General features: G+C 41.5%; 1 protein-coding gene across 1 annotated transcript; it reads left to right on the top strand.

Annotated features, from left to right (window-relative positions):
- Positions 1-830: 830 nt before the first annotated feature.
- LOC104401341 (chromosome unknown open reading frame, human C8orf48) lies at positions 831-11,473 on the top strand (the record flags this gene model as incomplete). The annotated part of the gene is given in 6 exon segments (XM_010016670.1): positions 831-1,059; positions 1,062-1,088; positions 2,582-2,704; positions 8,628-8,893; positions 10,442-10,594; positions 11,389-11,473. Coding segments are annotated over 6 exon segments (883 nt in total), but the record flags the coding sequence as incomplete, so codon positions are not given.
- Between the last annotated feature and the right edge of the window lie 489 nt (positions 11,474-11,962).

The raw sequence follows: 11,962 nt of genomic DNA, 5'->3' as shown, positions 1-11,962 counted from the left end.
GAGCTTTAAGGTCCCTTCCACCCAAGCCATTCTGTGACCCTATTCTGTTCCATTCACCCCCTCACCTCTGTTGCCTTTGGGTTTTAACTAGAAAGTGCCCAGAGAAGAGTTTTTAATTGCCTGTTACTTGGTGAAAATGTGGGTTTTTTTCATGAGTGGTGTGTTGCCATCACATTTTTTCCTTACTGGGAGGATGGAGCTTTGTTCCCTCAGGTTTTCCTTTAGTGTTTTTCCTGATTCGGTGCCGTATCACAGCAGCCTCGGGGTGATGAAGGCTTTGTCACCGTGTCTGTGAGGCAACGAGACTCTTGGAAAAGCAGTTCAGACAGTTCTGTGGCTCCTGTTCCTCAGAAGCTGTGCTGGAGCACTGACCTTGCATGCTGCCAGGCCGTTAGGGTGGAGGTTGCCTCCGCCTCATGAGGAATAAACGCTGTGTGATAGCAGATGCAGCTTTAAAGTTTCCTGTAAACATGTTTTATTTCCTATTTATAAGTGTACTTACGGCTTCTAAGTTATTTATCTGCTGATGGTGTAGCCAATGCCTATTTTGACTGTGAAAATTAGCTGTTATCAGTCATATCTGATGCTATGAAGCGTTTTTAGTTTAGCCAGTTGTGTTACTGGCTGAAATTCATCTTCTGGTTCCTTCACCATCCATGTGCTGCTTGTGCAGCTGCAACTTCTTAGGTCAGCGTATGGGATGGGGAACTAATTGACTCTCTGTTTGCTTTTCCTATGGTGTCCTCCAGCAGACCTGATCTTAATAACCAGCTCCGGCCTGTGAGTAACCCACTCCTATACAACTGAACCTGCTCTCCTTTTATTTCCAGTGCTGCACCATGCTGACTGCCCCAGCAGATAGCTCTGGTGACTCCCAGGAGCAGCCGCTGGAAGTGAGCCAGAGCCATAGCAGCTCTGGTTTGCACTACTCGGAAGATACCTTTGAGTCCTTCAGTGAGGAGGAGGAAGCCCACTGGCAGGGAGAGAGCAACCCACCTGAATCCTGTTGTTGCACAGAGGATGTGGAGGGCTCTGCTGTGTCAGGTATGTTGGAAAGCATGTTGCGGTTGCAGGCCAGAACCATGCAGGTATGCAGAGCTTACCATGCTTGGGACCTCTCTTTAAATCTGTGCAGTGGAGATTCAAATCAGCAAGACAAAAAATGTCCAGCAGAGAGATCCCTTGTCCATCCAGTGTTTGACTGGGGTGCGTTTCTTCCACTCTGCAGTAATAACCAGCACCATTATTATTAGGAATCCTTCTCAAATATGGCTTAGGCATGAAATCCAAACAAGGCAGGGCCGAATTTGCTGTCAGAAGTGCATACATGAATGTAAACCCTGTTTAGTGTAGCACAGGATATAGCATCAGGTATCAGAGCTTCAAAAATCTGAATAGAAATGATCATTAGCTTAGTGTCAATTCATGTTACATTGATGTAATTGAAGAGTCTGAAAGATTTAACAGTTTTGCTTAAAATTTTTGGAGTTTACAAATAATTTTAATAAACAAGGTTTACGAGGGTTTTAATGAACCTTTTTTTCTGGAGCTATAACAGGTTATTTTAAGTTATTTCATGTCTAACACAGAAATCCTTATTTCTGGCACCAAGGAGTACATGCTGTGTGCGCACAGGGCTTTTTTGATAAGTGTTACCACTTTTATCTTTACAAGGTTAATGCTTCATAAAATTATGGTGTCTGCTGAATACTGTCAGTTAAATGAGAAACTAGGGAATGATTCCTAGGAGAATATTTCTGGAAATGGATTGTTTTCTGCAGTATATCTTACTGAGAACAGCATGTATAAATAGTAAAGACTACAGAAAGCTTGTCATGGACACATTATTTCCTTGTATAAGGCCACTGAATTTGAGATGAAAACCCTGAAAACAGAGTGGAAAAGTCAGGTGCTTCCTGAGTGTGCTCAGGAGTTTGAGCTGGGACCATGCCATGTGCATCTTACTGGCATGGTGGTGACTTTTCAGACCTCTCGAGTCTGCTTTTCCTTTTCCCATCTACTCTCTTTCACATCCTTGCTGTTTCCTCAGTTTCTGTGGAACTGGAGTTGTACTGGAACAAGCTGGAGAAGAGGGAGCTGATACAGATTCTTTATGTTCCCTGTGTCATGTTAGTTTTCAGTTGGATCCATTCCTTGAAACAGTTCACCTGCACTCCCAAGAGTACTTGTGCTGCCACACAGGAGGAGCCTGTGCAGGGCTGAAAATAAGCGATGGGCTGAATGTGGGAGGAGGTAGATTGAGGTTAAGTTGACACTACAGATAGAAGTGACTGTGTCACAAGCTCTAAGCAGTAGCCTCTGTTTTTCTCAGTGTATCCTATATTGTCATTCAGTGGAGTGATAAGAAATGGGTGATATGAGATACTTCATGTGGCAGCAGTTTGCTCAGCACCCTGGAATCACTGATCTCACCTGTTTAGTCCTGTGACTCAGGGTTCCTCCTCCCTCACCAGGAAAATCTGTCTCATTCAAGCGGAGGATTATTTGCCTCCCACTTTGTTTGTCTGCAGTCCTGTTTTCTTTGCAATGTATGTTCAAAGCTACCTGGTTTTCCTTGTAGATGAGCAGCCTGAAGTAGCAGATTCTGCAGCTGCAGAAAGAGATCTCCTGGTACACTGGATTGGTCTAATAAGTAAAGAATCTGGCATTAAGCAAGACAGATCGGTCATCAAAACTCATGCTGGTGAGTTCAGTAACTTTAGTAGAGGTTGTAATTCTTGCTCCTTTTGAAAGGGGATGTAAACTTTTAACTAGACTTAAATTTTCTAGACAAGCTGTTAAAGTTAAGCCAGGAATCAGGCTGGTTTCATCAGCCACATAATTAAGTACGAAGTTTCTCTTTTGTGCTTTCCCAGAAAGCAGTTTGTCTCCCATTACACACATGGCTTTGATGCCTCTGACATGGTGATGTTATTGTAGTGACGCATTATCACAGGATCTGGAGAAATACATTAAAAAGTGTATCTACATTTTAAATTCAACTGTAATCCTCAAAATCTTCCTGGACTATTTAGTTTTCTTTTCTTTTTTTCTCCAAGTACTTGGACTGTGGGATTTTTTCCTGCAAAATAAACATGACTTCAGAATTAATTGTGTTAATCAGTGATGTTAATTATTGAATTACTTCCTTGCCATGCTTTAGTTCCTTTCCCAAGCTGAGGGAGGCAGCAGGGCACCAATTTTGGCAAGAACAATGGAGCAGCTTTACCCAACACAATGATGTAGTGGCTGGAGGAGGAGAGGGGAAGAGAGGAAGGAAGGATTCTGTTTGCATGTACTGGTTATGCAAGGAACTGTGAGAGCAGATGGTGGGATGCAAGTCCTGCTTAAGTCTTTCTAAAAAGTGGGTCAGAGATACTATTTTTAATGGGGGAAAAAAAAAGAAAAAAAGAATTTAAAAGAGCAAGAAAGCTGTGGTTGAGCAAAAATAATTGAAGCAGGAGAAGAATCTTCCTCAGTCTGTATGTAAGTGAAAAGTTATCAAACTCTGAAGTGTTGCAGGTCACCTGTAGGACTGATGAACCAGAGAGATCCTCCTGCCTAGGTGCTTCATGGCACTGTCCACAAGCATCCTCAAACCATCCATATGTATCATAGCAAAACATGACCTAAGATAATTTTTAGGCTACACTTAATCGTGTAGCTCATTCAGAAGAGTGGTGAGTCAGTGTGTGAGCTCCTGACTCATCTTCAGCATTTATCTTTCTATTACTGGATTTCCAAGAGTGCCATGGAGTCAAGTGAGAAGACAGTTAATGTAGAGCATCTCTTCCGTAGTAGAGTCTTCCTAATTTATTATTACATCAGAATCTTGAGACTCTTTGATTCATAGACATATGGAAAGGACCTGATGAGTTCATCAAATGAATAATAAATAATTGTATAATGTGGAGGAAGTTTTCCATCTCTGCAGAGCTTTCCCTTGGAAGTTAACAGTTGGGAAGATTGGGAAGGTCTCCTTCTCTTAACTTCAGATGTTTGTAGTTCTGCACAAGGGAACATTCTGCCTTTGGTTTATGGGATTTGATGGGTGAGGAGACTCAGAACAGTCAGTCTTGAGTAGCAAGCTCTGTTTCATTAGCGTGTGCTGTTGTATGAGGGGCTGTGCTGTCTTCTGTCTGCCTGTCCTGTTGCTTGTCATCCTGACAGCTAAGCACTTCTCAGGTACATGATCACGCTTCTGCCAACCACTGTCAACATGAAGAGCAGAAAATAAGGTTTATACTTATGCTTCTTTGATGTGATTGACAAGTTATCCCCAAACTCATCAGCATCAGTCATACTCAGCCACGTACTACATTGTTTTTGTTGCAGAATGTTAATATAGAAACAAAATCAGCACAGCAACTTCTGTATACTAACACCTACAAATGCCTCCTTCTCTTTGACTTAATTCACTTTGGTAGCCCCTAAGCTTCTTGTTATTTTATCAAATTGGAGATACTTTTTCATTAAATAAAATAGAAGATGAGCTTACCATTATCCCCCTCAGTAAATTCAGCAAAATAAATTGTGTGTGCTGAGCATGCATGGTACTTCTGCATTTGTCTTCAGGTAATAAACCAACTTCTTTTTATTATCTTACTACTGAGAGTGTTAAAGGGGGGGATTCGTGGTTTGCATACGGGAATGTCCTGGAATGAGATTCTTATTTGTCCTAGTTTTCTTGGTGGGCTGAAAGAGGAGCCCCCTGGCTGCTGGGCTCAAGAGAAGTGAGCAGTTATGTCACAGTTGTCTTTCTGTCTTCCTCTGCCCCTCTACCCCCGTGTTGTAGCAACAACCTATTATTAGATAAATGCCTCACAAAATGACTCTTAAGTCCCCATTTCCATTTAGATTATTCCAAAGACCATCAGCCACCTTTACTGCAAGAAACTGCATTTCTTCAGATGTATGTGAAAGTCCAAGTGGGGCTTTTTAATGCTCTGACTTAGGCTGTGTTCAGAGGTTTGCCCTCACCTTTGTAACGTGGCTACATTAAACACTTTGCTCGCTTATTTTTCTGCAGTGTGACCACTGCACTACTGCTGACAAAAGAGAGAGTGCTTTAGTTGTTAATGTTACTTAGAGGCACAGAAATGCCTGAGCAGCATCAGTTTTGTGGCTGAAATACAGTTCAGTCAATATCACCCATTAAGGCATTATTGTTACTATGATAGTAGTGTCAATGCTGGGAGATCTCTAAGTAAAAAAGGCCAACTTTATACAGGCAGATAAAAACCTGTGATTTGTGGTGTTAAGGTGAAAGGTGCTGTCATGTGCACAAAGAGGGAAGTACAAGCATTTATTTCCCTCCATCAGATTTTTTTCCAGCTTGTCCAGAGTATTTCAGAGTTGATCTAGTTCATATTCACTTTGTGAACAAATTTCCCTACGTCCAAGTGTTTGCTTATTGACTTGCCAAATAGTAATACTTTATAGAAAGTGTTCATTAAAAGTAGTAGTAGTCTACTTAAGAGCATTGAGAAAACATCCTATTGCTCTGTTTGGAGAAGAGAGCAGGTATCCCAACAGCTTGTGCTGGTGTTTTCCTATTCCTGGGTTTTTCAGCGCCAAAGGTTACTGCTTGATAACATCCACTGGTTATTGGATTCCTGCAGACCTTGTTAGGCTCTGAGACTCCAAACTTCGCTTCTGATTCTGTAGTAGAATAGTATTAATGTAGGCTAGATGTGGGAATTCCAACCAGCAGCATCTAAATGGAAACCCCTGCTTGTAAAGGAAGCGAATCCAGTTCATTAATGTCTTTATGGAACTGAGAAAGAAAGTTTCTTCCAAAAAATGTGGATTCTGCAGGATTCTTGCTGTTGTCTCTTCTCACTGAATGGTGGTGGACGCTGAGGGTGTCCTTCACCATGCTGGAGGAACGTTATTACAAATAAGAATTTACAGCCAGTAAATAGCCTGATGTTTTAGACTGTGTCAGTTGTGTGTTAGCTGCACAAGCCTCTCAAACACTATGTTTGCTGGTGGGGCTGCCAGCACGTGAATCTGAACTGCTGCACTCAATAGTACAAATGCAACGTCATCTTGAAATGCAGAGTTAGAATCTTCCTGCAGAGGAGTTGCTAGTTCCTACCTTTCATAATTGCCTCTCCTTTAACTGTCTTACATTTTTTCTTCTTAAATAGAGTATTGGTAGCACCTAATAACAACAAAGCAGCTGCCTGTTTTCCTGTTAAGTCAGTTAGACATCAAAGGAAAAGAAACTCAGTAAAGATTTTCTTTACTTTTCTCCCTTCACTCGCATAGATTTAAAATGTCATACTTAAAGATGTAGTTGCATGCAGAAAGCAAAATCTATGTAGGTCACTTAGTTATAAACTGCACAGCGGGGTTTAGAATGTAGACATGGAGATGAGCTTATCTCTGCTGGTACACACCGCGTGCTGCTTTAATCACAGCAGCTTCTTGGGCCAGTTTGTTGGGCTTCTCTCTCTCATACTCTGTGCTTTGTGACCTTAGTGCTGTGTGATACATGGCTCTGACTGGGTGCCTGTTCTGGTGTCTGGTTTTGCTGCTCTGGTCACCTCTTCCTGTCTTATTCCTCTCCAGCAAGGAGGATGTGGGAATGCGGGACGCGGGGCAGCCAAGCAGCAGCAAAATGTACTTCTGGAACAGTAATTGGCCCTGACAGGGGTTCTCTGTGGGCAGACGTGCAGTGACATTTAAGTCTGCCACACAAATGGAGATGGAGCGTTCGAGCATGTCTGCTTCAGAGGGAAGATATGAAAAGCACAAGAAATAAACCCAAGCACCACAGCAAGTGCTGAGATCCTGTTTTCCTTCAGCTGAAGGACAGGTGAACCCTGCACAGCCAGCAGGAAATCTGAAAGTGTCGATAGTTGTTGTGCACTCAGAGACTAACTTTTAACTGTGTCTTGACTATTCTCATCATTTTTGTTCTTGATCCTTGATCATTTTTATTCATTGAGCTTATTTACTGTTAAACATCAATTAATATGAAACAAGTAACCTTTTGAAATTGGTTGTGCAGTGAGGTTTTAAATGCTCTTTGCTACTGTTTCTTCTAATGTCTGTAGGTGCAAAGGAGCAGGTGGGTGGGTATATGGCAGCTCCCAATTCATGCTCTATTAAAAACCAATTCTGAAGTAAATGGGCTTCTGGATGTCAGGAGAAACTTAAGTGAATGAATTAGGCTGATATTAAACTGTCACAAATGCTCAGCAGAGCCCATATGCAAGATTCCTGCTTTGCTTAGGCTTAACTAAAGATCCCCTTATCCTTTATAGAGGTTGACTGCATTTCTGACGAGATGCTTGGATTCCTTGCACAATTCCACAGCTCTGTCTCGTGTACTTGAGACTAAACTCATTGCAACACACTTAGGCAAAGCTCTACATTCATGTTGTTCAGTGTTTTAAGGAGTTGTTGTGGTTGTGCCAGGGTATCCCACAGGACTGGAATGCCAATGCATTGGTTGCCAGACAAACAACCTGAAATAGGCAGTGCTTGTCTAGAAAAAGTAAAACTGAATTCAAGCACTGAAATGGAGGAATTGTTTAAATTTTCCTGTGGAAAATTCCTTTTTCCTATTCCTTTCCAGCTGAATGGGCAGCATGATTTGTTTCTGAAGACTTTGAGTGAAAACAAACTGACTGTTTTGGCTGTCAGAGTGGAGCCCTGAGAGGGAGCGCTGTGTTAGCATTAGCTACATGCAAAGGAGTTCATGAGACCATAGTAATGCTTACTGCAGTGCTTGTCTTCTCATTTCTCCTTTAATTACACACATTAAAGTGTTTAGTTGGGCCTCAGTAGTTGCATAAAAGCAAAACCTGTGTAATAAATGTAGAGAGGTACTCTCCCTGTTTATATAGTTGCAAGCAGTGGTATCTTAGGGCAGTGTGGTACTACACAGCATCGTTATATGCCCATGCTTATGAAATACTTTATTGATTGGCTGTGTTTAAGCCTGTGGAAAATTTCCCACTAAGCATTGAACGAAGCTGTAAATCCATCCTTGCCTGCCCATCTGAAGTATAAGCTCTCTTTTTATTTGTAATTACATGCCACTGAGAAGGATAAGAGAAGGTGAAAGATGCTGTTTAAACAAGGTCATAGAAAGAGTTTAGGAAATGATCCTTGAAGCTTTAGAGGGAAGTATTTTCTAATATAATTTTTAAAAGGTCTAACTGTAGGTTGTAGAATATACTTGAGGTGTTTTCTAAAGTTACTTCAGTAGATGCTGCCCTAATTTTTCAGTGTCTTATGAGTTACTCCTCAGAGTTACTAGGTGAGTTGCTCTCTTTTAAGTATGAAGTAATTTTGTTCTAGCAAGTTGCAGTTTCATGTGGGAAGAAGCTGAATCTGTATTAGACAGTAATTGAAACTCAGTTTATTTAATGTCACAGTACTTAAGTACTTGCTTTACTAATGTATTTGTGCCATGTCATTAAGTAGTCTAATTCTTTAGGGTTCTTACCCCCTCCCCTCTTTGGAAGACTGCTTATACAGACATTTATTCCTACAGTTAACATCTGCACTGCTGTTATTACACTTGTTGACTATAGGCTTGACATTGGGTTTGGGTTTTTATTGTGTTGCACAGATAGAAGACCAGTAATTCTTCTGTTTGCCTGGTACAGTGATTAACATGTTTGTTGATTTATACCTGACAGAAAAGAGTGAGCTATTAGATGGAGAATTGGATGCTCTCAGGTCCTTTTGCACCATGAAGATAAGCAGGATACACCAGCAGCTGATCTCCAAGCAGGCAAATGGTGGCAAGTCAAGAAAGCTGCAGCAGGGATTGACAGCAAAGAAACCAGAGACAAGTGACTTGAGCTGCATTGTTCCTGATGGGCTGATGAACAGAATCCGCCTGAAAAATATCAGGGAGACTGTTAAACAGGTACTGCAAGGAAGAAGAAATGTGGATTCGGGGAGAACCACTGGATGAAAAAGCTGTAATATAAGGATCGGATCAGGGAGACCTTATTAAGGCACACTCAGGCCTCTGAGAGAGGTTTTTTGCTCTGTCTCTCAAGATTTACCTTTCTGATTTATTTGACACGGCTGCAGAACTGTTGCTGGTAAACAACCCATCATTACAAAATGCTGTCTGGTGATAAAGTCCTGATTTGTGGGGTTGAGCCAGGCTGGGTGGGCAGTTACTGCAGTCCACAATAAACCCTGGATCAGCTGAAGAAAACAGCCTGCTTTGATGGTTATGTTTGCAACTGTTATTTATGGAAGTATTCTGCATGTCGTTTGCTTGTGACTCCAGTATTAGAAGTATTCCAAAAACAAAACCTCCCCCCTGCTTCCAGCTTAGACATTAGGTCATGTTAAGAATTAGAACACACCCAATAGGATCTTGGTGACATCAGTTCCTTTATTAAGAAGCATCCATCATTTTTACACAACTCAAAGTGCTTTTCTTTTTCACCAGCCCAGTGCTTTTTCCCCCCTGTAAAAGAGACATTCTGACACAGCTCTTCCCTTCAGCTCTGCATCTGAGAACCTTAAAGCTGGTATTTTTTTTGGCCACTGATACTTGCTTTCTTGCCTTGTGCTTGCAGAAGGATTTGAATATGTGGTGATGTAGATTTGAGTAGTGACTGTTACCTACAGATGCCTTTGCCTGTAAATCTGGGCCTTGGAAATGTCTGTACTTTGTTTGAGATTGGTACAGAACGTCTGCATCTGGGAAAGTATTTCTGATAGAACATGAGCTTTGAGTAGTCATCAGTCATTTATTTTGGTTAATCTCAATCTCATTTGCTGGCTCTAATTTATTGATATAGCACAGCAAAAGTGATAACATATTCCCCTGCAAAGCCTGTGCCAGGTGAGCAGCAGTGATACTTTTAAGGTCAATTTTTCAGGCTTCTCTTTGTTTAAATTGCTCTGATACTTCAGCAGTCTGCATCCTTGCACTGTATTAATGGAAACCAACCCACCATCCAAATTCTGTAGAATTTTTATCGCCTCTTATTTGTTTTACAGTGTGGTAATACATTTCCTAAGAGCAGTAACTGACTGCTGTGTCTGTTTGCTTCTGGCTTTACCTCCACGTAATAACATTTTTATGCAGAGGAGAAGCCATCAAGGAAGAAGACAGAGAGGTTTAAAACTTGACATTCTAGGATTGATTCCACTGCTTTTGTAGCAGCTGCTTTGGTTTATGTAACCAGGTGGAATCTGTGTAAATTACATGAGAGAAAATCATTGATATTTCATAAATGCACAAATGCTGGGATTTGTGGTGGGTAAACTGACAGAAGAATTAAGTAGTACTGTAGGAGTAGTACTTTATTATTATGAAACAATTTACAGCTGCCTACAAAAGCAAATTTTAGTCTTTGGACTCTATCTGTATTTTTATTGCTTGTTCTTAATGGAGTGGCTGTTCTGCTGGGACAGGCTTTGCTCGCTGCATTAAAGTCTCACCTTTCAGGTGGCAGAAGCTCAGATCCATGAACCCTCGATGTGCCCTGCGTGTCAGGAGAAGGAGGCAGAGCTAGCCAAGATCACCTTCCACAGAAGAAAGAAGGTTCTGATGGAAAATGCTTTAATCCAAGAGAAACTGGACGAACAGATTTACTCCAGAGTAAGCAAATGTCATTAAAGAAAAGTTGTACATCTTCTACATACAGTAACTAAAGAAATCTGTAGGCCAGGTTTCCCTCTGACTTAGGGCAGTGGGATCACATTGATGTGGATGCAGTGCAAGTCAAAATAGAATTTGGCTCCATATCATTAATAAAATGCTTGGGACTAACATACTGATCAAGTCATTTGAGCTGCCTTATTTATATTAGCTGAAGGTTTTCCCCAGGAGGTCCTGGAATTGTGGGTATGTCTGGATTATTTCTCCACAGCTTGTTTTCTGATGGACTGTCCAAGACAAAATATAAGTAACAAAATGATGTGACAGTAGGTGATTGTGCCCATCCTTTCTTACTCATCCTTTGGGGTAGAAGTCTCAGGATAGGACACTGCAACATTTTATGGTGGCTAAGGCCTCTCACATAGACTGTTATTGCTTCTGTCTGTGTCTACTGTCACAAAGGTTCCAGCTTTATTGTTAGGAAATAACTCTGGAGCAGATGGTAGGCAATATAAGCTGCAACTTACTGAATGCCTTGGGTCTTCTGGGGCTATTCCTAAGGATGGTCTTCCTCCAGGAAGAACTCTTCTCTCCTTTCTTGAAAGGGAGTCAGATTGAAAGCAGGACTTTTCTGAGCAATGAACAAGTAGTGCTTCCCGAAGCCCTGAGGTTGATCTCTCTGTGAGCAGGGTTCCCACCTGTGTTTGTATTTTTGTTGCTTAATAATGCCAACTCCTGACTTCTGACTCCATTCGCTCCAAACCCAAGTAATCCATGTTTCCTTTTTATTTCAGGATGCACTTACACTTCTAGGGGAAGCACTCGGAAGCATACCCAAACCTTCAGAGGATCCCAGGAGCCTAAGGCAAAGGCTGAAAGGTCAGGAAATGTTAAGGCCTGAAAGCAGCAAACAGCTCAGGGGCATAAAGAAGTGGGAGAGTTTTCTGTGGGCAGTCCCATCTGAATGCTGTGGATATAACATGTTTTGTCAATGATGAATTGGGTGATGCTTTAATATTCTTGCAGGTGGAACCCGCTGTGCCCAGCACGCTGGTGTCTGGGTTGTGATTCAGCTCTTTATTCATCCAAATGCAAATGTTGCAATATATTGTAATCCAACTATATACGTTTTTCACATGATGGGAGCCAACACTTTCTATTATTAAGCTGACAAGTAGTAAGGATTGGTTTGTTGGTTTTTTTGTGGGATTGCTTGTGGGATTTCAGAGCAGCTCACAGCTGCTTCCATCCATAAGAAAAATAAATGATTCCCTTTTTCAGGGCAGGGAGGTGTAATTACTGGATCTCAGCTCAATCTTTGCCCACTGTCTCATGGTAAATGGAGAGTCGCAGGTGGAGGAGAGAAAA

This window comes from Nestor notabilis, unplaced genomic scaffold, assembly GCF_000696875.1.
Source record: "Nestor notabilis isolate BGI_N333 unplaced genomic scaffold, ASM69687v1 scaffold36646, whole genome shotgun sequence".
In the NCBI taxonomy this organism is placed as follows: domain Eukaryota; kingdom Metazoa; phylum Chordata; class Aves; order Psittaciformes; family Psittacidae; genus Nestor; species Nestor notabilis.
The sequence above is the reverse complement of the archived record's forward strand: the minus strand, read 5'-3'. Positions and strand labels throughout refer to the sequence as shown.